Source organism: Squalius cephalus, assembly GCF_949319135.1.
Source record: "Squalius cephalus genome assembly, chromosome: 20".
Taxonomy (NCBI): Eukaryota; Metazoa; Chordata; class Actinopteri; order Cypriniformes; family Leuciscidae; genus Squalius; species Squalius cephalus.
In genome coordinates this window covers 3,483,798-3,511,307 of record NC_137141.1, presented here as the reverse complement: position 1 = coordinate 3,511,307, position 27,510 = coordinate 3,483,798, and the positions used below count along the sequence as shown (strand labels likewise).

General features: G+C 39.3%; 1 protein-coding gene across 1 annotated transcript in view; it reads left to right on the top strand.

Annotated features, from left to right (window-relative positions):
- The window catches only part of flvcr2a (FLVCR choline and putative heme transporter 2a), a 39,610-nt gene that overhangs the window by 10,806 nt on the left and 1,294 nt on the right, over window positions 1-27,510 (top strand). The window contains exons 2-9 of the mRNA XM_079853197.1: window positions 1,545-1,686; window positions 2,628-2,768; window positions 4,560-4,627; window positions 5,257-5,360; window positions 20,300-20,410; window positions 22,261-22,366; window positions 24,737-24,848; window positions 26,436-26,500. Of these exons, the coding sequence (XP_079709323.1) occupies window positions 1,545-1,686; window positions 2,628-2,768; window positions 4,560-4,627; window positions 5,257-5,360; window positions 20,300-20,410; window positions 22,261-22,366; window positions 24,737-24,848; window positions 26,436-26,500 (849 nt within the window). The remainder of the gene's footprint in view (window positions 1-1,544; window positions 1,687-2,627; window positions 2,769-4,559; window positions 4,628-5,256; window positions 5,361-20,299; window positions 20,411-22,260; window positions 22,367-24,736; window positions 24,849-26,435; window positions 26,501-27,510) is intronic.

The window sequence follows — 27,510 nt, the reverse complement described above, 5'->3', positions numbered from 1 at the left end:
ATTCTAGAAAGCAGTGCACCAGGACTAATGATAGATGCTCCTCCTTTGCTAACTGCACTACTGGAGTTCCTCAGGGATCTATTTTAGGACCAATTTTATTTAGCTTATATATTAATGACCTCCCATTGATTTGCCCAGAAGTCCACATCCAAATGTACGCAGACAATACAGTTATCTATACCCATGCAAAAACTAGAGAACAAGCTGCAGCAAAACTTACTGCAGTTCTAACCAAAGTATCAGACTGGTTAACTCTCAGTTGTCTTACTCTTAATGTAAGCAAAACAGTGGGCATGTATTTCTCTATCAAGAGGAATATTACACAACATCAGCCCGATATCTGTTTTATGGGAGAGGTGATACATATTGTTGATCATTTCAAGTATCTGGGCATAATTATTGATTCTAACTTAAGTTTTAAAAAACACATAAAAAAGATCTCCAATTGTGTCAGAGCTAGTTTAGCTAATTTTAGACATATAAGACACCAGTTACCAATAGCCACAGCTAAACTGCTTTTGCACTCAATGATTTTCTCACATTTATCGTATTGTTCTACAAGCTGGTCCCAGGCAAGTGGGACTACGCTAAAACCTTTATGTACCCTTTACAAACAAGCTGTGAAAGTTCTTGACAAAAAACCAAGAAACTACCACCACTGCACCATCATAAAAAAATACAACCTATTAACCTTTGACAGTTTTCTCTGTTTTGCAGACATGTGCCTGATGTATAAATTGACCCATGATCTTGCACCACCCCCACTCAAGCAATGTGTGTCATTTTGCAGAGATAATGTAAGGGTCACCAGGGCTTCTATAAGAGGTGACTGTTACACTCAATTTAGGAAGACTAAATTTGGTCAATCAGCTTTTTCATTTACTGTAGTAGAAAAGTGGAACTTAATTCCACTTCGCATTAGAGATTGTGCAAGTCTCAGCAGTTTTAAAATGTCCTTAAAGACTTGGCTGAAGGCGAATCAACTATGTGATCATTGATCTTTTTATTACCTGGAATGTATATGTATTTTGGTTTATATGTGAGTACTGTTTGTCACATGTTGTTTGTTGTTAAGTTTTTTATCTGTTTGATAGTATTGTCTGTATTGTCTATATTGTTTTTTATCTTCCTTGCCCAGGGACCACAGATGTAAATTAGCTGTATAGCTAACTCTGGTACAGGGCCTGAACTGTGCATGGTCCCTGTCAAATAAACTAATAAATAAAAAAAAATAAAAAAAAATGATAATAGTGCTCCGCTAGGCAGTGCAGCGCTGTGTGAAAGCTGTCAGCCGACTCACCCATTTCTTGCTGCCTCTGGTTAAACTTTGCCCTCTCGAAGATCACATTTCTGTGTGTTACAAAGTGAGCATCCAACTTCCTCTTAACTGTGTCGTACTCACTCGCTTCTTCTGGCAATACTGTCAATACTGGAGGTTGCATAAAACCAGCCAATAAGAATAGAGCTTTTTTTGTTTTTGCAGAATGCTTTTCTGGTTCATGTGAGTTTAGGTCATCTCTAACTCTTTATTCCTTCTCCATCAGCTTGGTGTTGCTATTGGCTTCTTGCTCCCGCCTGTTCTCGTGCCGAACGTGGAGGACATCAGTGAACTGGCTCAACACATCCGTGTCATGTTCTTCATCACAGCCGGAGTGGCCAGCCTCCTCTTTCTGCTGGTTGTGTTCGGTGAGCACATCTTCTCCAGCGTTCAACAGTAAAGTGCAGCATAAACGAACATCTAACATGACTGATGCAGTATTTGTGTTATCTGGCACGTAAAATCAATGCAAAACCATCTCTTTAAAATAAAAAATGTCATCAGCTTCTGTTTATGAAGGCTCAAACCTGCGGAAATTAAAAATACATGGGTAACACTTTACAATAAGGTTCATTAGTTAACATTAGTTAATTTATTAACTAACATGAACTAACAATGAGCAATAGATTTGTTACAGTATTTATTAATCTTTCTTAATATTAGTTAATAAATATACAGCTGGTCATTGTTTGTTCATGTTAGTTCACAGTGCATTAACTAATGTTAACAAATACAACCTTTGATTTAAATAATGTAATAATGTAATGTAATATTAACTAAGATTAATAAATGCTGTTGAAGTATTGTTCATTCTTAGTTCATGTTAACCAAGGTAGTTAACTAATGTTAACTAATGAGCCTTATTGTAAAGTGTTACCAAAAACAATAAACGACTTTATAAAACAAATACAACTTATTTTTATTTAAATTTAATTTAATTTTGATATTTCTCTTTTGAAGAGTGTGCTCGATTACTCTTGGTTTTGGAGGTCATAGTCTCAAATCTGGTTTTACAAAGTAAGTTCCGTCACTATTGATGGAGTGAATGACATGGTTTGGTTTTGACATTCTTGGAGGAAACACGAGCAGAACAAATTTCTGTGTAAATTGTTCAATAAATCAATTTGAATGAAATTTACAGAAGTGGTGTTTACAAGCAATTTACTTCTCATGCTCAATGTTTTTGCCCTATCATTATATCAATGATTGTAATAATTTGTCAGTTTTGTCTAAAATTAAGCAGGTTAATGTTCCGGTTTAATGAATTGCTTTTGTGGTGTTGGTGGTTTTGATGGTCTGTGTGCTTCAGTGTTTCAGGAGAAACCGGAAAGGCCTCCGTCTCCGGCTCAGGTAGCGCTCCGAGAAATGCCCACGGGACAGAACTCGTACATGGCTTCAATCGCAAGACTCTTCCACAACAAGCCCTTCATCCTCCTCCTCATCAGTTACGGTACACACCGCTAATTATTATTCTTATACTTAAAGCACATTCTGCCTTTGCATATTTTGCTCAGTATGTCTGAACTATTGTACTATTGTAATTATGAGCATTCTCTAATAATATTTTAAAGTCCCGCAGAAGTCAATAATTGTATCCCTTAAATATCATCTTTGATCATCAAATTACATATTTAAACGTTTTTCATTGAAAAAAATGTCTTCATGTCTTAAAATATCTTGAATGTAACTTGACACCCTTGCCTCATTTAGTATGCGCGGTTCTATGAATATGCAAATGAGCCCCGCCTCCACTCACTCACTCAGCTCAGAGATCCACTGGTTGACGATCACACGTTGATCTGATTGGTTACAAGGTAGTTTGTGGCGTCAGAAACACCAGCGATTTCAAAGCGTGTTTTTGAGACTGTCTTTGGTTCACTGCAGTTTTAAGGAGGAAATACTCAGCAATGCTGTCGACTTATGAATTTACACATGGTTTGTCTTAAAGCATATTAAAAACACCACATAGACACATAAACAACATTAAAAGCTGGATTTTTACCATAGGGGGACTTCCCTGTGAGTCAGTGATTCAGATATAATTTTTAGATGGCCATGGCTCTTAACATGTTTGACACAAATGCCCCCCATATAGGCCAAAACATTTTCACCAGCATTTAAAAACTTTATCAGCATAGTCTGAAATCTCCTGTTGATATATTTTTGCACAAGTCAAGCTCATGCAAAGCTTTGCATTTCATGATTTTGGATTTTTCAAATTGATCTATTTTGTATGTGTTGATTTTATCTGTTATAGTGTCATATAAAAAGTAAATTATGCATAATTGCCATTTACTAAACCAAACCCTATACCTAATCTTAACCCTAAAGTCTTATTTTGTTAATTAAAAGGCTAGTATGTATTTTCTTAATTGACAATGTCATCTAAAAATACAGTGATAAAAAATAAATTAACAAAAATCAGGGGTGTGTTTCCCGAAACCATCGCTCTAACGAACATTCGCAAACAGCATCTCAGAGTTTTGTGTTTGGAGCGACAGATCTCGACCTGTGGTTAGAAGAAGAGTTTCTTGTGTTTATCACATGTGGACTCAATAAATCCTTATTTTGAGCTAAATAAGCAAGCTGACATTCAGTGCAATCTATATCTTTATTTATAATACATACAAATGTCATTTACATCTTTTAGTTTGTCAAGAGATTTAAAGCACCATTTTTGAAGAGTGCGCATGTGTGAACGTGATCTAGTGTGTAAGAACGAGTCTATGACTGAATCTGGAAATAAAGCAAAATAACTGAGAAAAATTAAAAATAGTCCTCAGATGACATGTCCGTAATTAATATCAAAACATCTAGCGTTAATTCAATCTCAAACAGTTTCATTAAAAGTAGTTATTACTCCACCACGTGCATGACGTCATAAACCAAGGTGGTTGAACGACCACTTTGCAACAATATAGTTTCGGGAAACAGTCGTGACTAGCTAGTTGATTACTTCAACGATGTGTCGTACTATGGTAGTGAAGCAGTGAGTTACGTCGGTGAACGGGACACACACCCCAGGCCAGTTCGCCAGTGTCATTACATGCTGATTATAGGGAATGTTAATGTCAGTGTCATTATATCTGGCCCAGTTTTGCTGCTCAAATGAACAGATTGCAGTTGTTTTCAATTATACACCTTCAGATTTAACCATCAAATTGTCATAATTCCATCCAATTTTAATCCCGTGATTCATGTTTATTTGAAAGCATGTTTGTCCCGTCTTTGTGTTTCCCAGGACTGAACGTTGGATGTTTCTACGCCGTTTCCACCTTGTTGAACAGGATGATAATAGAGCATTACCCGGTGAGTTCATGCTGTCCTGATCATCCTGTTCCACATGCAGACAGCTCTACTTCTACATGATGCATACACTCACAAAAAGTATTATTTTATTTTTGGAGATTGTAATAGCATGGTATTTTTTTTAATACACTGGACTACATACCATGGTATATGATTATGGCAGTTACAAAGCGTCACAAATGTTATTTTTACTCTTCCAGTCAATTTTTGCTGTTCTAACATCAATAAGAGCTTTAACTTTTTTGCCTTCACGTCACGCATCAAAATTGTGTAATGCACACCTAGTTGGGGATTATCCCTTACATAAACCATATTGTATGTATGGTAAGTATTGTGGTTTTGTCATCTGACGCCAACACTGCACCATGGTACTTTTTCCTTTTGGTGGATCCTTTTTTTATTTGGAGAAAACATATAATTTATTCACTGTGAGGGGCTTTTCAGTTTCTTCATCTTTATATTCTTAGCAAATGCTCCATTAAAGTCTGACAGTACTTTTTTTTAAGTGATCAGACTCAATGTATTGTGTTATCTAAACACATCTACCTTGGATTGAAGTGCATAAGAACATGGTCTCATGGCTTGATATATTGAAGATATCTCAGATATCATTACTGTCTGAAGCACAGGGTGAAGAGGTGAATGCTGGGAGAATTGGTTTGACTCTTGTCATTGCTGGCGTGGTTGGCTCTCTGATCTGTGGAATCTGGCTAGACAAGACCAAGACTTATAAGTAAGTGATGCATTCTCTATTATTACATTTCCCCCTGAGATCCACATGTCATGGTAGCAAAGTTTTTTATTAAAGCACCAAAAACAGTCATATTTTAGTTTTTAATGCAGCTGCTTGAGTCTGTGTTCTGATACATGTTTTTGAGTGGTATTGCATGTGCATTTGTTTTCCTTTAGTAATTAACATAAAATGTAGACATTTAAGATCCACAGATGATTTTAATGTTTCTAGTATACACTGAAAAAATCATTTTTTGAATTTGTAAATGTATTGTGCAGGTGCAGGTTGATGAAGTAGAAACGTAGACACAAGGATCAATGTGACTATCATTTTTAATAAAATAAACAAGATAATACAAATGCTACAGGCAAACACTAATGTAACATAGAAAATAACCAAAAACTAACTGAGGAAAGCAGGAGTATAAATATAAATACACAGGGTAACGATAAACTAAACAAGACACAGGTGAAGTCAAGTCAACTTTATTTCTATAGCGCTTTATACTATACAGATTGTTTCAAAGAAGCTTTACAGTGATAACAAGAACAATTATTTCAGCTGTTGTTCGGCTGAAGTCAGCTCAGTGTTGATTCAGTTCCATTGTAAAGATCATCAATTATTAAATTAGAAAAATTTAATCTATAAAGCAGTTTTGCAAACAAAATGTCATCGTCCAGCTCATTTCAGTTCTCATTCAACAGCGTCCGTACAGTCAGATCAATAATAATGTTGAATATTAAGTTGACAAATGAGAACATACTTAGCAAACAAGGAAACGAGATGCTGTGTCATGGTGTTGATTCTATGGGAACGCTTCCACGTGAGCCGCTGTCTACACACACAGTCTGACTGGCCAAACGTATGGACTTGTAACCTAGCATAGCGCGTCACCGAGTCAATAAATAGATGCCAGAAATACGCGTTGACAGATTTGTATTGTCTGAAGAGACACAGTCGTAACCGAGGTGTGGCACAGCATCTCGTTCCCTTCTCATGGAACCGGGTTACATATATTGTACGCAACCAAACTTCGACGCTGTTTCATACCGTTGAAACTATGGGAACTTCAATACTAATGTTGTGACTCCCAGGGTAACAGCTTGCCCCCAATTCCCCCCACCTCATAGGAGAGGGTGATAGCATCTGTAATCTAATGCGAGATACGTTGCTTATGGTCCGCATTACCTCTATTATGACCACCAAAGCCTACCAGAAGCTGGGAGGATCTATGCAACTAGCCTGAGCGGTGGACATAGATTCTCAAAGCACGGACCGGACATAAACAGGTGGAGGCCTTCTTGCTCCAGCAGCTGATGAGGTGCAGGAAAGAAAAATACAAAATGACCGGTTGACCAGTCGCAGAAGGAAAATAATCTGTTCTGGGGTGCAATATAACCCTTTCCTCACCTGGCACAAAGTCTAAGCAGGAGGAGGTTACTGACTTACTCTCTTGAGTGATGTTCAGGCTAATAATAAAGCTACTTTGAGAGTCAGCATCTTGTCTGAGACCGACTCCAAGGTCAATGTTTGGTCCCAGGGAGGAACTTGCAACTGGCAGACAAGCCTCAACCATCTGACACCACGTAGGAACCAAGACACCAAAGTGTGTTCTTATCTATTCTTGTTTTGCTTGATTAGAGTGCAGATTTTGACACCATTTCACACAATATTCTGTTTATCGTTTATCCACATGGTATTACTGGTATTCCTTTCACCTGGTTCACTTCATACCTTTCTAACCACACACAGTTTATACAACAAAAAAATGTTAAATCCTGTGTTAGCTGTGGTGTCCCCCAAGGTTCTGTCCTAGGTCCCCTACTGTTCCTAATTTACCTTCGCCCGCTTGGTAATATCTTCTCTAAATGTGGTATTAAATTCCACTGTTACGCTTATGAAACACAGGCTCCAGGTTAGGAACTTGTTGGTCAACTTCGACAGCACTCACGTCAATAGCATAACCAGGTCCTGTTATTTTCATCTTCGAAATATTGATTGCCTCCGTCCATTTTTCACCCCGCCTAGTTCTGCTATTTTTGTTAATTTGCTTGTCACCTCTCGTATTGACTACTGTAATTCTCTTTTATCTGGTTTACCACACAAATCTCTTCATAAACTCCGGCTGATTCAGAATTATGCTGCTTGTATCATAACCTGGACTACATCTATACAACATATTACTCCATCACTTCAGCAGCTTCATTGGCTTCCTATCAAATTCCGGATTAAATAAAAAATTCTCCTCCTCGCTAATCTTTCAGATCTCTTACAGCCCTACACCCCTTCTCGAACTCTTCATTGGGTTTTCTCCATACACCCTCTGCTCGTCTAACCACCATGGGCCCTTTGGAATTCTCGCCCAGTTAATATACGTAATTCAGACTCATTATTTCAATTAAAGTCAATTGATGGGAGTCGTCCACCATTATAAAGCGGGGGCACGGCGTCTCTCGTTTTCTGTATCTCTGTCCTGCCATTCATACAACTTCGAAAATAATTTTGTACAGTGTAAATCTTTTTCCCTGACTTTTTCCCTAGACTTTTCCTAAATTGTTAAAACTCTTAACTTTGACTCATGTCGAGCAGCTGAACGCCTGTAATGTGCTTTGCTCTATAATAGACCCTCTGTTTCTCCTAATCACATCATGAGTGAGAGGATTTACCAGGACAGATCAGCGGTTACAGGGTTTATTACTCACGCTGACCTTGATTCAAAAATGTGCTAGTGGGTTTATAACTCTCTCTGGTCTTTACACTTGGTGACTCTACAATTAAAACATTACCCTCAATCCTAAATATGCGCTTACAACCTTGCAGGGTACATAGTTATTAATTGTTAACATATTTTCAACCTCGTCACAGTAAGCTTGGACTTAATGTACTAATTTGAGTAGATAGCTGAATGAATTCTGGTTGTGTCTGTGTGCCTTGTGTGTAAATCACACACCGTAATTGAGATTTTTTTTGATAATGTTTAGTGCTACATTCAAAATGTTGGTAAAAGTGTTTTGATGTCATAACATATTATTGTGCATAGAATGGCACGAATATGTCTTTATTAATCAATAATATGCCCTTATAATCATAACTTGTGTGAAAAGGAATGAATGTAGTTGCTGTTTTACTGCCACTAATGTTCATTTCAGCTAGAAACTGCAATACATTTTATGTATACAGGTAAGTTTTTTTAGGTTTTTCCAGTTCGATACAAACAGTAATGGAATTCATTTGAACTTTAAACATTTAGCTAAATTTGAAGTGTTTTAAGTGTAAATGATCATTGACATATTTCTGTTGATTTTTGATTAAAAGCTTTATGTAAAGTCTACTCAAGTCAGCATTATTAAATGCTATCCCAGATTCCAGACTATAATGCATGTTTGAGCTGTTTTAACTGAAAGCGTATCTTAAAATATGTCAGTACCATTGTTTTGTCTCAAAATGCACACCAGTAATGTTTTTTAAGCACATTTATAAAAGCTACTTGAATGTCCAAGGCCTAGTCCTGGCTTAGTCTAAGCCCTGTCTCTGAAACCTTAATGAATGATATTAATAAACTGTAAATCCCAACATGTTCAGTCTAGAGCCAAAAAGTAGGTAATAATGGCACAATGTTCCTCAAAACTCACATGTGGCCCTTACAATGAGTAAAGTTAACTGGTTCCATGTTCATTCCACATTATAAAACAGGCCAGTCTTTAAGTCAATCATTGTGTGAACTATGTTTTCCACAATTGTTCTTTAAACATAAAGAACTGCAAAATACATTGGCACTTGGGAGGAGAATGTACCTTGAAATTAAAACAAGCCCAAGACTAATCACCCTCACTGTGACAAACAAAACACAACTAACAACATTAACAAGATTAAATAGAGCTAAAACCTCTATTAATTCTAAATGACAGCTATTTACAAACACCCATTCATATTTAATTTATTCAAGAGCAATTTATTCAAACATTTTCCCCAGCCACAATGCTCAGTAGAAGATTTATGAAGTTATTGTTTGTTCTCTCTCAACTCAACAGAACATTACACCAGTCAGTGCACTATAGAAGTGCAGGATTCCTCTTGTTGACTGCCAAATTGGATCAAAGAAAGATGAGAATTGTTTTTTGTTGTTGAACTGCTGATTTTGAGAAGATGCATCAAAACCCATGTAAATAAGAGTTTTAAACAGTCTGATTATACAGCACTAAAACTGAACAAGTGAGAGAAATTTGAATATCCTTTGAGACATTTTTAAAAAACCTTTATGTTTTGAATGTTCAGAGAACATTTAAGGTAGCAATTTCAGGTTACCACTTTTTACAGTGTAGAATATTGATTAGCATCGGTGTTCTGCTCTCTGTTTTCAGAGTTGCATCCACTCTTGATATTTTTAGCTGGTTTGTTTTTGTTATAAAACAGGATGTTACTCTTATATTTGCCTGTGAATGCATTCTTTCTGTGTCCATTATTCTTCACTATAGTTATCTCTCTTATCTCTTGTGAAGCGCTGGTTTGAAAACTGCCTATTCAATGAGCACACATCATCCTGGCACTTGTAATCGGCTCAGAGTCGTCTGTTTGAGTCAGAATCGCCCCCGGCAGATCCCAACAGCAGCGGTGAAGCGGGCTGTTTTCTCACGCGTGGTTGTACAAAACTGCGCTAATTCATAATACATTGTTTATTCAGAGGGAGCTAAAGCTATAAAAGACTTAATTGCATGCACAGGAATCTTGTTTTTCTATTGAGGCAGGTTATGGTTGTGAAATGCATGTTTTTTTTCTAGAAATATGTGTGGATTTGTGCTGGTCTTTAGACTTGAGACAAAACATGTCTCATAGCTTAACTTTGCAACAAGGGTGTCAAACTCAGTTACTGGAGAGCCACAGTCCTGCAGAGTTTAGGTCCAACCCTTCTCCAACACACATAGTATTCAAATAAACCTGAAGGACTTGATTAGTTGGATCAGGTGCGTTTAATTAGGGTTGAAGCTAAACCCTGCAGAGACACAGTTTTCAACTAAAAACGTAAACATTTTGAATGTGTTTTGGGCGTTCATTTTCACGACAATGGTGTTTTGGTTGGCTGAAAACGGTTTCCATGTAAACAACAAAAATGTGAATCTGTGAAGACGATGATGTCATGCACAATCGTATTACGTGTTCAGTCTACAGTGTTTCATCGCCATCTAATGGCCTGGCAGCAGAATACAGCGTTTTTAGTCGTTTTCGCGGGTCCGTGTGAATGGGGACCGTTTTGACAATGGTTTGTCTGTACGCGAAAGACTTAAAGGAAAAACTTCTTAGTTTTAAGCATATCGTTGTCGTGTAAAACGAACCCTAAGTTTGACACCCCTGCTTTACAGTAAGGTCCGATTTGTTAACATTAGTTCCCTATCTTTCACTCACTCGCTGTTGTGTCGATGTAACCTCCGATACTTCAGAAAGGGCCAATGAAAATTGGCAAGTGAAATTTGCATGCCACTCCCCTGGACATACAGGTATAAAAGGAGGCTTACTCCACTCACTCATATTTGCTCTTCAGAGTTGAGAAGACGTGTCTGTGATTCTCTACCCATTCCTCTCTGCCTAGAAGCTTTGTTGGATTCCTGTATGGTGCATTTCAGCTGTTCACTCCCACACACACACACCGTTAAGTGCAAGAGAGTTCCCCAGGGTGCTTATTTCCATAAGATAATAACTCTAACAAGATAATTTCTCCATAAAAGAAACATTTCCTTTATAAAAGAGTGTAAAAGACGAAGACCAGTGAGAGTCCCGCTTAGAGCGGCTACAGTGGTGCCGTGACCCGGATGGGAGTGAGGTTTAGTGGGTTGAGTGTAACAGAAGTAGGCCAGTAAGAGCTGTGCATGTAAACCTCACTCCCCTAATTTCAAGAGGTGCTCTAGCGACTGATGATAGAGACTGTGGTCTTTAGCGTCCTTGTAAGAGCGCCTGCATCCCATGCGGGCGGTGCGAAATGGAGGGGCTACAAGAGCAACATTGATGAAAAGCTTATTTTTAAAAATGCCATTTCGTCAGTGTATTTCTGGATGCAGTCGAGACCTGTCTCCCTCAGACGGCCATGATCACTGCATCAGTTATTTGAGCCGGACCCATGCTGAAGCAGTTTTCATGGATGGTAAATGTTTACTGTGAGAGCATGGCTATCATAAAGTTGATGTTGAGACTTTCTTTCTTTTTTAACCCTCTGGGGTCTAAGGTGTTTTTGGGGCCCTTGGGATGTTTTGACATGCCCTGACATTTGTGCTTTTTTCAGTTATTTATAAACATGATAATGGCAAAGGTGTAAATTCACTCTATATAGCACAAACAGGGCAACCATAATATGCGAGCAACATGTATGTAGATGTTTGTATTTTTAAGAGAATAATGTTTATGCGTGGTTATTGAAAAAAATAAAAATTAAAGTTGCTGAAATAAGACCACAAAACTCATACTAAATATGTGTCCACAAGACTTTTGACTAATGGATGTTGTCGCTTCGAGTTCTGGCTTCAAAATTATGTGAAAATAGTCTTGCTTTATCGTTCACGTAAAACAATACATTGATTTAAATTGTGTAAAACAGGTTTTGCTCGGAAAGCCAATATGCGAGGGGGCCGCGAAGGAGTAGTTTACACCTGAGAATACAATGTCCCACCCATTATGCGTAATGACTCTGTATAATGAGCCATTCATTCCGGTGTGACACTGACTGAGCCAAGAATGAATGCAAGGACAAAAGATATATTTAGAAGAAGACTTATATTGACCATTTAAGATTTTGCTTACATCTATCTTGTAAATATGTTTTGCTATTTTATTAAAAAGGTTACAATTACAACAATAATTACAATTTCAACAATATTTCAAGTGTACTCTTTCTTTGTAAAAAAATGATTATAGGCCTACATTTTATCATATGTATTCATTAGTTTGAATCAACCCTTCATTCATCTCACAGAAACGCGATTCATATTATAGAAACGTGATTCATCTTTTTGCGGTTTACATAGGCCTACACTAACGTTATTCCATAACGTTATTCCACATTAACACTTGAGAAAAGATAACTTAGCCTACCTCACTCCTCAGCGGGATCTATTGCTCCTCATATCAGCGCTGTTCTGAGGAAACTTTTCTCCAGGATTATTAGGTAGGCTATATTATGCCTCACTCGCGGCACGCTGTGTTTACAGCTGATGTGGGCGTTTCACAGGTCTGAAATGGTTCTCAGAATTTGCGTTTGAATAGCGCGCGCTCTCCGGGGCGTGGTCACATTACATTTGAATGAGCTCTAATGAGCTCGACTGGAATCGCTCTCTTTTAATACAGATTTCACAAGATGAGAATATTTGTTTTTTATATAAATTACTTCATTTAAAAGAAGAGAATTCAAGCTTCATGCCTGTGCGTCTGTATGCCTGTTTGACTGAGTATTCGCTGAGTTACAGTTCATTTTCGGACGCGTTTCAGAATGGACTTAACTGACAGAGAGAAGGCAGAACTCGCATCACGTTTATTTTTCTTTATTTGGCAAAAAGCACAACACTTTGTTTTTATTGTGAGTATACACAAAAATAATACACATTTAACAGAATCGATTGATGTATGAAACGTGTTTGTAATATCAAAGTCAACAGAGCAAAATGAATTTCTTTTTAACTGATAAGAAAAAAAGCGAGCTGGTATCGCCGGCGATACCGCCGACCCCAGGGGGTTAAAGAGAAAGCAGCCTTTTGAGGCTGAAGACTCACCTGGGCCTCCACCATCAGGTGTGATTGCACAGACTGAGTCTGACGCTGCTGTGAACATCAGGCTCAAGTGGATCCCTCCACCCTGCCCTGACGATTGGTTTCTGGGCTTGTAACGATGCTCATAGCCACAGTCCACCCCAGTTCTTTTCTTCCTGAGGTGCAAGAAGGGTTCACAAAGTCATGGAAAGCACGTTTTACTGCCATAACATGCTTCACAGGTTCTTCTGCCCACACTTCCCTCGACAGCGGGCAGCCAGGAGGTACTCCAACATTCCCCATGTTGAGCATTGAAGTGACTCAGACAGATCAGACACACAATTATTTGTCATATTTTACAAATAATCCACAATTCCCCTCACCCAACGAAAAAAAACATGAGGTAGAGCTCTATACAACTACCCCCAAACTGCAGCTAACACCCTGTAACAAAGACAAATCAAGATAAGACTGGTTTCACTCTAAATTCACTTTGAAACAGACAAATGTACTCTTTTTCTGTACAGTCCAATTCTAATCCTATACTGTCTCTAAATAATCACTTGAGATCTGTAAAATCATGTATCCAAATTTCCTATGCAATCATTTGTTATTTTACATTATTTTGCCTATGTATTCGGCTAAACAATTTTTTCTTCTATTTTAATTTCTTGAATTTTCTTGAACTTCTTGGAGTGTTTTGTCTAGATAATGAAGCCAAATGTAAAGTTGTATGTGGTTCATGCTCAATTATGCTATATTTTGGCTACATGCCCCGAGTAGTACTATACAGTAAGAAAGTTACCAACCTCATGGTCCAGGAATGGCATCTATGGTTCAACCTTGCGGGGATGAGGGATGCCAAGAGATTGCGACATCTCCCAAGGGGGCCTATTTGGCAACACTGGGGAGGACTTTTGCTCAGCAGTCCTCAGCGGTGGAGAAACAGACGGAAGGTGACGTTGCTCCACCTCGTTGCGATACATCACAAACAAAAACTGTTGTTCCCTTGGTGCCCCTTGTGCAAAGTTCAGACGAGTGGTTAACGCTTCCAACCCGTCACGCTGGCTCATCAGAACAATTCGACTCAGCTATTCGTTTGAGTTCCCAGGCGCCTGCCCAGGTTCAACAGTTTCCTTTTCACCTTGGTGTGAGGCAAATATACATTTGTCATGGATCTTCTGCTGAAGGATGCGATAAAGCCTGTCCCTCCAGCCTAGATGACTAAAGAGTATTACAGCCCTTATTTCATGGTACCAAAGAAAGGTGGTGGGTTGCGGCCAATTTTAGATCTGCGAGTATTGAAACCGGAGCTGCACAAGCTCCCATTCAAAATGCTGACGCAGGATCACATACGATCATCATTAAGATTGGTTTGCGGCGAAGACCTGAGGGACATGTACTTTCAAGTCTCTATTCTCCCTTGGCACAGACAGTTCCTACGGTTTACCTTTGAGGGATAAGCATATCAGTACAAGGTCCTTGTACGCAACTATTTCGACAACTGGCTAATTCTAGCACACTCTTGAGATTTATTCTGTGCACACAGGGACCTGGTTCTTGAACACACCAGCCAGTTGGGGCTTCGGGTCAACTGAGAAAAGAGCAAGCTGTCCCTGGTGCAGAGCATCTTTTTCTCGGTACGGAATTGGACTCAGTCACTATATCGCGTCTCAAGGCAGAACATGCTCAGTCCATGCTGAACAGCCTGAATTAATTCAGGTGTAAAACAGTGAAACAATTTCAGAGGTATATGGTGTCCTCGGCTGCAGATACACAACCCAGGTTGATGCATATGAGACCGCTTCAGCACTGGCTTCAGATTCAGATTCATCTGTTGCCGCGTTTTTAATCCTTGGACAGACCTTGTCTACATTTCTACAAGCAGGGGTTCCCCTTGAACAAGATGTGTTGTTGTCCAACAGACACATTCAACAAGGGGTTGGGGTGCTGTATGCAAAGGGCGAGCAGCTTTAGGGCCTTGGACAGGGCCCAGGATGCATCAGCATTGGTACATCAGTTGCTGGCTGTATTTACGGCCCTGCGAAGGTTTTGGCCGTTGATCCAGGGCAAGTATTTGTTAGTCCGGACCGAGCAGCAACCTTCCAGTCTCTCTTGTGAAGCCAACACGGAAGTGACTTAAACTGCAGTTCATCGACTGGCCGCAAGAGACAGGCTCAAAAGGGAGTCAATTCCCTTTTGGGAGTCAATTCCAAATTTTTGCTAGCAGCCATATCTCCCTGTACCCCAAGACTGGTTGCCCATTGAAGCACAGCAGGGTTGAGTCTGGTCAGTACCTGGATGGGAGACTCCTGGGAAAACCAGATTGCTGCTGGAGGAGGTTTTAGTGAGGCCAGCAGGGGGTGCTCACCCTGTGGTCTGTGTGGGTCCAAATGCCCCAGTATTGTGATGGCAACACTATAATGTCAAAGAGCACCGTCCTTCGGATGAGACGTTAAACCGAGGTCCTGACAGGACCTTTTCACTCGCTGCTACCAGAGCAGTGTTGAGTGTGTCTGCTATTTGCTGTATTAGGCTCTGGGCGTTTTCGGTTTGACTTGATCTGTCAAGAAGAGCGGCGAATTGATTGCGAAGTTCCAGGTCGAAATTCGCTTGGATGTTCACGTCTTTCAGTTTGTCATTCTGAAAGGTGCACCTGGCGATGGATGAGCTTCTTGCTGTTCTCAGCACCAGTTTGAATTTGGCGCTCACCATCTTGTGGTCTGATCCAATGGCGCAGGTGTTGTAAGCACGACAGTTTTTGACTGACTTCCACCACTTGGTGTTGAAGACAATGTTGGCTAGTTGAGCGAAGTCTCCTTCTGGGCTCTTATATGTGCGCAGTCTCGTTGGTCGATTTCAGAACCAAGAGTTCACTGGGTGCAGGCTTGAAAACTTGCACATGCTGATTAGCCTTCGACCATTGTTGTTCGAGATTGCGTGATAGCTGAAGTTGTCTACCACTCTAGGATTGGTGTCATGACTGTCCTTACCAATTCTTGTGTTCAAGTTGCCGGCAAGAATGGTGACCGTGTGTGGCGGAATTGACTTTATCAGCTCGTTGAGATCGTCATAGAACCTGTCTTTTGCTGAAGAATCTGATGTCTCCGTCGGGGTGTATGCGGACACGAAGCATATTTTAGGATTGCCTTCTAAATGCATGGCAATTATGCACTCTGATTTAGTCGTGACGGAGATGATCGACTGAGCGATTCTGGTGTTTTATAGCAAGGCTGATCCGTGGCTTTCCGATGAATCTGTATGAGCCATCGTCCAGCTGATGTATTTCTTGTAGCCCACTGAGTCAGGTGTTCAGAGTCGGTGCTCTTGAAGTGCTACAAGGTCGATGTGATGTTTCTAGCAGCCGGCCATGATTCGATCAACTTTGTGCGTGATGAGCTCGCCTGTTTCGCTGCAGATGGTGTAGTTTATTGTTCTAACGTTATAGGAAGCAACGCTGAACTGCTTGATGTTGCCACTCTTTGCTGATTTGATATAACCAGTGCCGGGAAAAGTGGCCGACCTGCCACCACGGTCCTTTTTCGAATGGGCGACGACCGTGCCAGCATCTCTTGAATTGTGTTGTGGTTCCATATTGTATTCTTTGCTAGGTTACTCCACGAAGGGTCGCAGGTCACTTTTCAAGGGTCTCCCTTTACTCGCCTACGTATCGTCCCCTCCACCTTTCCAGAGTTGAACTCTGTACTTGCCACAGTGGGGTTAAAGTAGCACTGCTGCTGCCCAGGTACTTAAATAGTTACACTAGGTCGGTCCCCAATAACCATATTGATCTATTGATCTATGATCCTCTGGTAGGTTACCCGAGCTAGACCCTATTTGGATAAGTTTAACGTCATGACCAGGAACCATCATGGCCTCCTAATCATTCCTATATATATATATATATATATATATATATATATATATATATATAGTGGTAAGCGTTTTGGCACAATATGGCTGCCATCGCAACATCCAGGTGGATGCTACACATTGGTGTTGGTTGAGGAGATTCCCCCTTCTATGTAAAGCACTTTGAGTGCCGAGAAAAGCGCTATATAAATGTAATGAATTATTATTATTATTCCATAAATCCCCCATGTTAAACTGCCCAACTTTACAGCAGAAAAAAAATGTTTACAGCCTGGTACAAAAATTGGTATAGGTCTATATAGCTAATTTTGCCCTTCATGACAAGGGGGGGGGGGGGATTCTTTTTAATATATATATATATAACTCATCCGTTTAAATTATATTAAGCCTTAAAGCCCATGTTGCAGGTTAACCACCACTGTCGATTAATGGGTACATAAATCACTCAAGATATGTATATCATTTTTAAAATGTCCCAAAAATGGTCTTAAAGACTAGTTTTTTACGTTTTTGGTATTAACGTTTTTTTTTACGCAATTCGGTGATGACGTCACGTTGGGGAGAAGTGGAGGAAAGGTAGCCTCAGCCTAGTATTATGGTGCGTTCAAGCCATCTCGTATAGATCGTATTTACGAGTTGAACGCAATTGAACGCCCCCACAATGTCGTAAATACTTAATAATTAAATGCATGGTCCAAAGAGAATGAGTGGAGAGTTGGTGAAGTGTCCTGGACTGGTGAGTTGCTATCATTTAGCAACGCAGCAATGAGCACTGGAGCTAGTCTACGAGCAGCAGTGCACAATAACGACACATTTTTTTATTTTATTTTTTTACTGTCATTGAATAGCACCGAGTGAAAAATCAACGTTTTCTTTATATCTAGTGGCAGTGATCATGGCGTTAGTTCAGATGAGTACCGGTAACCTTTGTCATAGTGTTGTAGTACTGGTAAACTTTGTCTTTGTCATCTAGAAATAGAAGGCATCATGCTAGCTATATGGGCGTTTCTAAGCGTTTATCTCTTCCTCCGGTGAAAATGTTGTTGCAAACGTAGCCGCCGCGTGTCTGTCGCTGTGTTTGGCAGGTGCTTGTGTGGGCGCCGGCGATGCATACACCCAATAAACCCATGGAAACTGCGTTGGAAAGCTTGTTGTGCTGTAGTGAAGTGAGTGCGTTTTGGTAGCTGGTCGAGCTCACCCCGCGACCAGATGTGACGTGCCTCACTCAGCATCCAGAGTTTTTACACCCAGCACAAACAGTAGTTCGCCATTGTCAATCTACCTATATATTTCTATATATTTATCTATCTAGCTGCTAGCTATCTATGCTAACGTTATGCTATCTGGCTGTCTGCCTATCTCTCTATACTAGCCTATCTATCTATTTATCTGTCTGTCTATCTATATCTATGTATTTATCTATAATCTGCGCTAACGTTATCTGAATACTCTCTTCTGCTACTCGTCTCTCTAGTCACTCTCAATGCGGGCCGCGGGCTTTGGTAAATTCTCTCCCCAACGTGACGTAATGGCATTGTGGGGGAAAGGAGAATCGTTGCAAACCGCTGTAAGATAGTACATACTTTTTCGTATTATATTCCGCTTTGTGATACCCAACAACATAAAATACAATGAATAACAGTTTAAATGTTTATTACCAACAAGTAAATTGCACAAATTCGATGAAAAAAAAAAACCTGCAACACGGCCTTTAAAGCTCTGCATAATTAAGGGAATGGCCACTTGAGTGACAGGTGGATTGCCGCTGCTGTTGCTAATGACTGTTTGTCTGCTGTTAGCCGTCACGTCACCTCAGCTTATTTAAGCTGCTGAATTTGCCATCTCTGTCGTGTTTGTGCTTTTGTCGGGATTATTTCATACAATTTAATACACGCATTATACCTTCGCCCACACCTTTGGATTCCGTCGTTGTCGAGTATCGAAAGAACAACCAGCAGTTTTCAGTTGTTTTCCTCTGTGAACGTGCACTAATAATAATAATAATTCATTACATTTATATAGCGTGTTTCTCGGCACTCAAAGCGCTTTACATGGAAGGGGGAATCTCCTCAACCACTAATGGATTTCTGACAATTTCATTGCTTTTTGGATTTTTCAGATTTAAAAACATGTATAGATATAGAGGCTACACTCATTTTGCGATACCGTTGCTCTCACGAAACAGATAGACTAGATATGCTTATTTAACTTTTTAGTGTAAAAAAAAAAAAAAAACTTGTGCGCATAGTGAAATCCTGCATTTGTCAGTGCTTTCTCTCCGTCCAATAAATGCACATCCTTGAATGAGCGTGGATTTCAAGTGCGTCAAATCACTGTCACACACACACACACTCAGAGCAATATTGTAAGTTAGTGCATAATAAATTTTAACTAGCAGAATAATACAGCATCACGACACACATAGGTCTTTTAACTATTATAGTATTTCAAAGGGCAAAAACATGTGAAAAAACATCTCTATTGTCTTTACATCATCAAGTCAGCTGTCACTTTAGCACGAGGCCCTGTGCGGTTGCACACTTGGCACAGCTCTTGCGACGGTACTGAGTAGCATATAGCATTAGCTCAACTTGATCGCGTCGAGCTAGGCGGGTGTGGTTTCAGCAAACAGGCACCTCAGCTTCACCCACGTCCCGCCTCTTTGCCCATTTTCAGTTATCCGGGAGTGGCGCGTTGCCAAGAAGGCGACGGCCGGCTCCGCCCACTTTAGGCTTCAAAAATGCCCTTCAGAAACACTACGGGTGACGTCACGGACACTACGTCCACATTTTTTTACAGTCTATGGTCCGGACGGACAACACAACAACGGTAGCGTTCATTAATCGGCAGGGTGTTATCTGTTCACGTTGCATGTCACAACTCCATTCATTTATAAGGCTTTTCAGCTGTGTTCCAACTTCTTGTCAACGCTGTCAGATATGAAAATAAAATAAAATCAGACAATATTAAAGCCAGCCTTCATCTTGACTTAGATATTGCCCATTTCTTCATTTATAACCATGCTTATATTGTGTGCATATATTTTCTGTCACAACCATGATATTTCATGATATTTTTTCTTCTTCTTTTTCCCCTAATGTATGACAAATCACTGCCAATGAACATGTTTTGTAAATGACATTATCACTATTGGAGTTCCATATTTTGTAGGACTATTTATACTATCACCTGTAGTATGTGATGCTTTTTGCACAGGGTTATTGTGATGCTGGAACAGCTGCTGCAACAAAGCTGGACAAAATTCTCTTGTATGTGTATATAAAACTTTTGTCCTCACAGAAATGACTGGAATTGTTATCTTCCTCTTTGTCTTGCCAGGCAGACGACTCTCTCAGTTTATCTGCTGTCGTTTGTGGGGATGGTGATCTATGCCTTCACCCTGAACTTGGGTCATCTGTGGGTCGTGTTCCTCACATCAGGAGTTCTGGGGTAAGAGCTGCAACATGCACTGGGCACAAATATGTTAGGACAATCAAGTCGGCATGAAACAAAAGTCTTTTCTTCCCTATTGTGATGAATATCCGAGTGAAACGCTTCTGGAACAAGAACAAAAGTGGGCGGGGCTTGATTTTGTCATTCATTTTAAAAGAATATTTTTTATGCATTAATGTGGTGAATAATAATTTTCACACTGTTTTGTAAAATAGTTGAGGAAAATAGCATAGACTATTTATTTATTTTAACCCTTTGAAGCCTACTGTTTCATAGTTGATTCGCAAAGATCTCTAAATGCTAAACATGATCTGATAAACCTGTCGCACTCGATCTCCTCCAGTCCTTCTGTCTCTGACTGATAGTTTAGACTCTGTTATCAAGTAAAAGTCTTTCAGTATAATTGTACAAGCGTCCTCCTTCAGCTCGAGCTTCACGAGTCTTTCTGTGTCAAATCTGCCCTGATTTATCAAGGAAACGCAAGAATATCTTTGATATTGTTAGTAATATTTCAGCTGGACTGAAGCAGCTTCGCTTTACTTGATTATCATACATCATTTATTATCATAATCATGCATATCAAATATGATCATCAGGCTTTTGAGGAATGTTTATTTGTTCATCTCTCAATCATCATTATATTGCATTGCATTAAATGTTTCAAAACTACAGAGCTTTGATCATGAAACTAAGCATTTAAATATCATCTTACTAAGACATTTTCAGGGTTCTGCTATGTTTTATCTGTGTTTGAGTTTTACTGTGAGTTGGTTTTTGCTCTTTTTGCTGTTTTCTTTGTTCCTTTCCCCCCACTAGTTAGGCTACGTTTACACGACAACGATATGCTTAAAACGGAGAAGTTTTTCCTTTGAGTTTTCCGCATACAGACGACACCATTGTCAAGACGATCCATTCACATGGATCAGCGAAAACGACTAAAAACGCTGTATTCTGCTTCCCAGGTCATTAGATGGCGATGAAACACTATAGCTTGAACACGTAATATGCATGTGCATGACGTCATCGTCTTCAGAGATTCACGTTTTTGTTCTTTACACGGAGACCGTTTTCAAAAACTTAAACCTGTCTTCAAAAGTTTTTGTGTCCCAAAACGCAGTTGTCGTGTAAATGAACGGCCAAAACGCATAAAAAGTTTTACGTTTTTAGTTGAAAACGGTAAACAGCCCCTTAGTTCCCGGGTTACTTATTGTTTTATTAGTCATGTCAGCTGTGTCTTGTTTGTGTCTTTGATTTGTTCTGTTTTCTGATCCTGATGCACTTATTACATCCTGTTTCAACCAAACCGTGACAGAGATATTATTTGCAGATATAGTGACAAATTATATTTATATGCATTTTATGTAAGTATCTGCTTTACTGTTATAAAGATCTCATTGATATACATTATAAGTTATCAGAATTTTTATTTTTTATATAAATATAAGTATAAATGCCTGCTGGATCAAATATGATACTCATCAAAAAGAATAGAGAATGATCCATGCAAACCATCCACTTCTACACATACTGACCATGAAGTAACATTTAATCTGGATCCACATCTAAATATAGATGTTTAAAAAAAAAAAAAAAAATTACATGTGCTGATGGCTGACTGATAAATATCCTCTATTTCCAGTCATGCTGCATACAGTGATGGTGATTTTAAAAAGCAAAAAAAATAAATAAATATTTAAGTATGGCAGATCTTTATAATAACTAGTCGTTTTACTTTGTATTAATGTTTTTTCTTTGTAAAATGAAATATTTTTGATTAATAATAAATCCAAATTCAAGGTTTAAACCAATTTCACACATGTTGTGATTCTTGTGTCGTGTGAGCGCAGGTTCTTCATGACGGGTTATCTTCCGCTGGGCTTCGAGTTTGCAGTGGAGCTCACGTACCCGGAGTCAGAGGGAACATCGTCAGGACTGCTCAACTGCTCAGCGCAGGTCATGCATGTACTCTCTGATCCCAGACCTGTAGACCGTCTGCTTTGTTCCGAAGCGGGGACTTAAAGGATTAGTTCACTTCAGAATTAAAATTTCCTGATCATTTATTCTCCCCAGTGCAGTTCTCTTCAGTGCGGCTTCAAAGTCTCGACACGATCCAGCCGAGGAATAAGAGTCTTATCTAGACAAACCATCAGTCACTTTATTAAAAAAATAAACATTTATATACTTTTTAACCATAAATGCTTGTCCTGCACTAGTTCTGCGATGTGACACAGGGGGGTGATAAATATTAACCCTCACGGTGTTTAATAGTGTTTTGTGTGTGCTCCCACAACATGGCTTCTTACCTAACGGCTAGCGAAACGGAAGTCTAACACATTAGAAGGAAGTACGTCATTGTAATTACTTCCGCGTTGCAAAACAAGGTGGATAACTAAATAACCTGGTTTTGGTCACCTAGACCCTCAGGGTCACTTCACTTCCCCAACACTTTCCGTAGTTTCATCAACCATCATGAGTCACTCCCTCTCAGGGACCTTTTTATAATTTAATTGAGTCTCTTACCAGTCTGTGCCACTTCAGTTGTTTTTATGATTCCAGTGGTGTTCCTCCTGGACCCTGGCGGTCGGCCCCTCGTCTCTCAAGCTTACGAGGTAGGGCTGGAACTGCTCAGTCCAGGTGGCCAAACACGTCCGCTCTCAGGTCCAAGAGGCACATCCAAGGAATCCTGCCGACTACGCCAAATTGTGGTGGCAAATAAAATTATGTAACTGAATACAGTGGGGGAAATAATTATTTGATCCCCTGCTGATTTTGTAAGTTTGCCCACTTACAAAGAAATGAAGGGTCTATCATTTTTATGGTAGGTTTATTTTAACGGATAGAGACAGAATATCAACAAAAGAATCCAGAAAAAAACATTATAAAAAGGTTATAATTGATTTGCATTTCAGTGAGTGAAATAAGTATTTGATCCCCAAGCAAAACATGCCTAAGTACTTGTGGAGAAACCTTTGTTGGCAAGCACCGAGGTAAGATGTTTCTTGTAGTTGGTCACCAGGTTTGCACACACCTCAGGAGGGATTTTGGTCCACTCCTCTTTACAGATACTCTCTAAACCCTTAAGGTTTCTTGGCTGTCACTTGGCAACTCAAAGTTTCAGCTCCCTCCACAGATTTTCAGTAGGATTAAGGTCTGGAGACTGGCTAGGAGACTTTCCACCTCCGTGCTTGACTGTAGGGATGGTGTTCTTGGGGTCATAGTCAGCATTTCTCTCCCTCAAAACACGGCGAATTGAGTTGATGCCAAAGAGCTTGATTTTGGTTCATCTGACCACAGCTCTTTCTCCCAAGCCTTCTCTGAATCATTAGATATAGACTGACAAACTTCAGACGGGCCTGTACATGTGCCTTCTTGAGCAGGGGGACCTTGCGGGCGCTGGAGGATTTCAATACATTGCGGCGTAGTGTGTTACCAATTGTTTGCTTGGTGATTGTGGTCCCAACTGCCTTGAGATCATTAACAAGCTGCTCCCGTGTAGTTCTGGGCTGATCCCTCACCTTTCTCATCATCCTTACCCCATGAGGCGAGATCTTGCATGGAGCTACAGACCGAGGGCGATGGATTTTTCATTTTGTATTTCTTCCATTTCCGAATAATCACACCAACAAGTCTCCTTCTCTCCAAGCTTCTTGCTGATGATCTTGCAGCCCATTCCAGCCTTGTGCAGGTCTACAGTCTTGTCCCTGATATCCTTTGACAGCTCGAGCTGACATTAGGACATTAGGAGTACTTTCTTAAAGTGACAGGACTAAGCTGTGTTCCACATGGGCACATAACCGATCTGTGGGAGGCAGAATTGTTGCTGGTTGGTTGGGGATCAAATACTTATTTCACTCGATCAAATGCTAATATATATAATTTTATTTGCCATCACACAAGCATTTGTGGTTAAAAAGTACATGAATGTTTTTTTGACAATGGTTTGTCTAGATAAGACTCTTATTCCTCGGCTGGATTGTGTCGAGACTTTGAAGCTGCACTGAAACTCACATCTGGACCTTCAACCCATTGAAGACACTATATGGAGAAATATCCTGGACTGTTTTCCTCAATTTTTTTTCGACTGAAGAAAGAAAGACATGAACATCTTGGATGACGTGGGGGAGAGTAAATTATCAGGAAATTTTCATTCTGAAGTGAACTACTCCTTTAAAATTATTACAATGTTGCATTTTCTTCATGGTTCAGTTTGCTTTCACAAGGTAACATTTCCAAAATGTGTTTATGCAAGTCACATCTAAATCCATGACAGCTCCCGGCACATGAGAGATGCGCACATGCTCACGATCTTCCTGATGTGTGCAGATGTTTGGAATCGCTTTCACCATCATTCAAGGCAAAATCCTGGATCACTTCAGCACACTGGCCGGCAACATCTTCCTCTGTGTGTTCCTCTTCATCGGCTCCATCATGACAGGTAGAAACTCATCAAATGACGCTCAACATGTGACCACTAACAGTTGCACTCGTCTTCTGCACATGTGATGTTTTATTACACATGACTTCAGCTTGTTGCGCCACAGTGGCACACTTAAACAAGCAGGGTATGGTTGTTTTATACATGCTGAGAAAAACTAAATGACCGTGTCATTCATTTAAAGTGCCTTCTTTATACCGTCTTACTGAAAATCGTGGTTTCTGGTTTAAACAATATTTTTTTAATGCAAAGTATCATTTTGCAGTGTTTCATGACATTCTTTGAAGCAGTGCTTATCAATTGATTTTGCTTAGTTAGTTGTACTTTATTGTCCAGCCTTGGCTGAAAATTGGTCTTTGGCTTTGCTATACACACAACAATGACAAAACACAACATCCACATCAACACAATCAAATAAATACTTAATACATTCATATAATGATGATGTGTGTGAGGTTAAAAGTCTTTCTTTTATCCCACTTTAATATGTCGACTACTGTATAAGTAAGATCGATTTCCCTGAACATTGTAAACATTGTGACTGGACCAGCCCGACACAACATCAGCTCAACCGTAGTTAGGGTTAGTGAGGTGGTGAAGATTGCAATTACAGTAATTGACATAAGGAGAGTTTGATTGGACACACAACCATTGACATCAACAACAAAAGACATGGGGAGGTTTTTATTTTGTTCTAACTATGCAGGATTACATGGTTAGTAATTTTTTTTTTTTTTTTTTTTTTTTTGTTATTTGCATTGATCTGTTTTATTTTCATCTGAATGACCAGTGTGTTGAAAACTACTTCTTTGAAGTATCTTAGAGTAGCATGAACTGTAGTGCATGAATATAGTTATTATTCAGCACCATGTTACATATTAAAGCACCAGACCTGGCATCATATTACAATGATATCGCTGTGGTCATTTTGTAAGTGTATTAAAATCCCCCTGTGGTGAAAATCCAGCTTTTAATGTTGTTTATATGTCTATGTGGTGTTTTTAATACGCTTTAAGACAAACCATGTGTAAATTCATAAGTCGACACCATTTTCTCCTTAAAACTGCAGTGAACCAAAGACAGTCTCAAAAACACGCTTTGAAATCTACCTTGTAACCAATTAGATCAACGTGTGATCGTCAACCAGTGGATCTCTGAGCTGAGTGAGTGAGTGGAGGCGGGGCTCATTTGCATATTCATAGAACCAAGTATACTAAATGAAGCAAGGGTGTCGAGTTACATTCAAGATATTTTAAGGCATGAAGACATTTTTTTTTTGAAAACATTTAAATGTGTAATTTTGGTGATCAAAAATTAGATTTAATGGATAAAATGATTGACTGCAGGGGGATCTTTAAATACAGCCTGGGTCAGTATTAATAGGATATTCCTGTAGCTCAGACAATAGCAACACCAAGGTCATGGGTTTGAATCCCAGGGAAGGCATGAAATGATCAAGTGTATGCCTTCAAAGCAATGCAAGTTATTTCGGAAAAAAGCATCTGCCAAATGCATACGTGTGAATGCAAATTAACTGTAAAAATGGACAACTTTTCAATGATCAGACTTTGTTTCTCTGCCTCACAGCGTTTATAAAATCTGACTTGCGGCGACAGAAGGCCAACCAAAAGTCTCAGACAGAGGTGAACGCTGTAAGTATGTTATAACTGGACATTATTAGTGACTTTAAACTCATAGAATATAAATTAGAACAGATTGTCCTGTACCAAACCAGGAATGCTGTCATGCAGTTATCACATTATGATTGATAGGGTGTCTGAAATTTTGTATATATATATATATATATATATATATATATACGCATGCATCATGTATATAATATATGGAAGAAAAATGTGTTATTTATATACAATATTTTTATTTAAATTATGTATAAATATATACAGTATATACATGCATATGTGTGTATTTATACATACAAAATATACACAGTACACACACATATTTTATGTAAACACAAATTTTTATTTTGGATGTGATTAATCGTTGCACAGCACTAAAACATATTAAACCTTTTTTTATTTAACTTTGAAGTGGACTTCTGGGTGGTTTACCAACGCTGTAATGAGATCTTGGAGAGCAGCTGTCTAGAAAAGTTACACTAGATTCTGGAATGGAGTCAAATACACAAAACAGGGTGAAAACCCCCACATGTAAACCAATGAACAGAACTAAAAACCCAACATGGCCCTCTGGTGGTTATAGGGAGTGGTGTGGTGTAGTGGTTACAGTCACGGCTGGTGACAAGAAGGTTACTGGTTTGATCCAATAGCCATTGGATTCACTGGCAGCCAATGAAGACCACAGGCTGGCATTATGCAAAATAGTTACATTAGTTATGCAACAGGAAGTGAGATTGGAATTACTGACGACTCGTTTCAGGCAGTTCAGAATCACTTCTTTCTTTTAGGAGACAATAACTTTATTTGTTGTTGTGCACCTTGATCTTTAAAACTTTGTATTTAAAACTTTTATGTCCACAAACAGCTTTATTGCACACTGCATGAAAGGTAATATTAGTATTACCTTAACACTTAAGGATAAACTCAGGGTTCAAAGTGCACGAGAGAGCATCAGGTGAAAGAAGAGAGCTGGTGTGCCTGGAGGGTGTATACAGTAAAAACATTCATAAACAACTGTT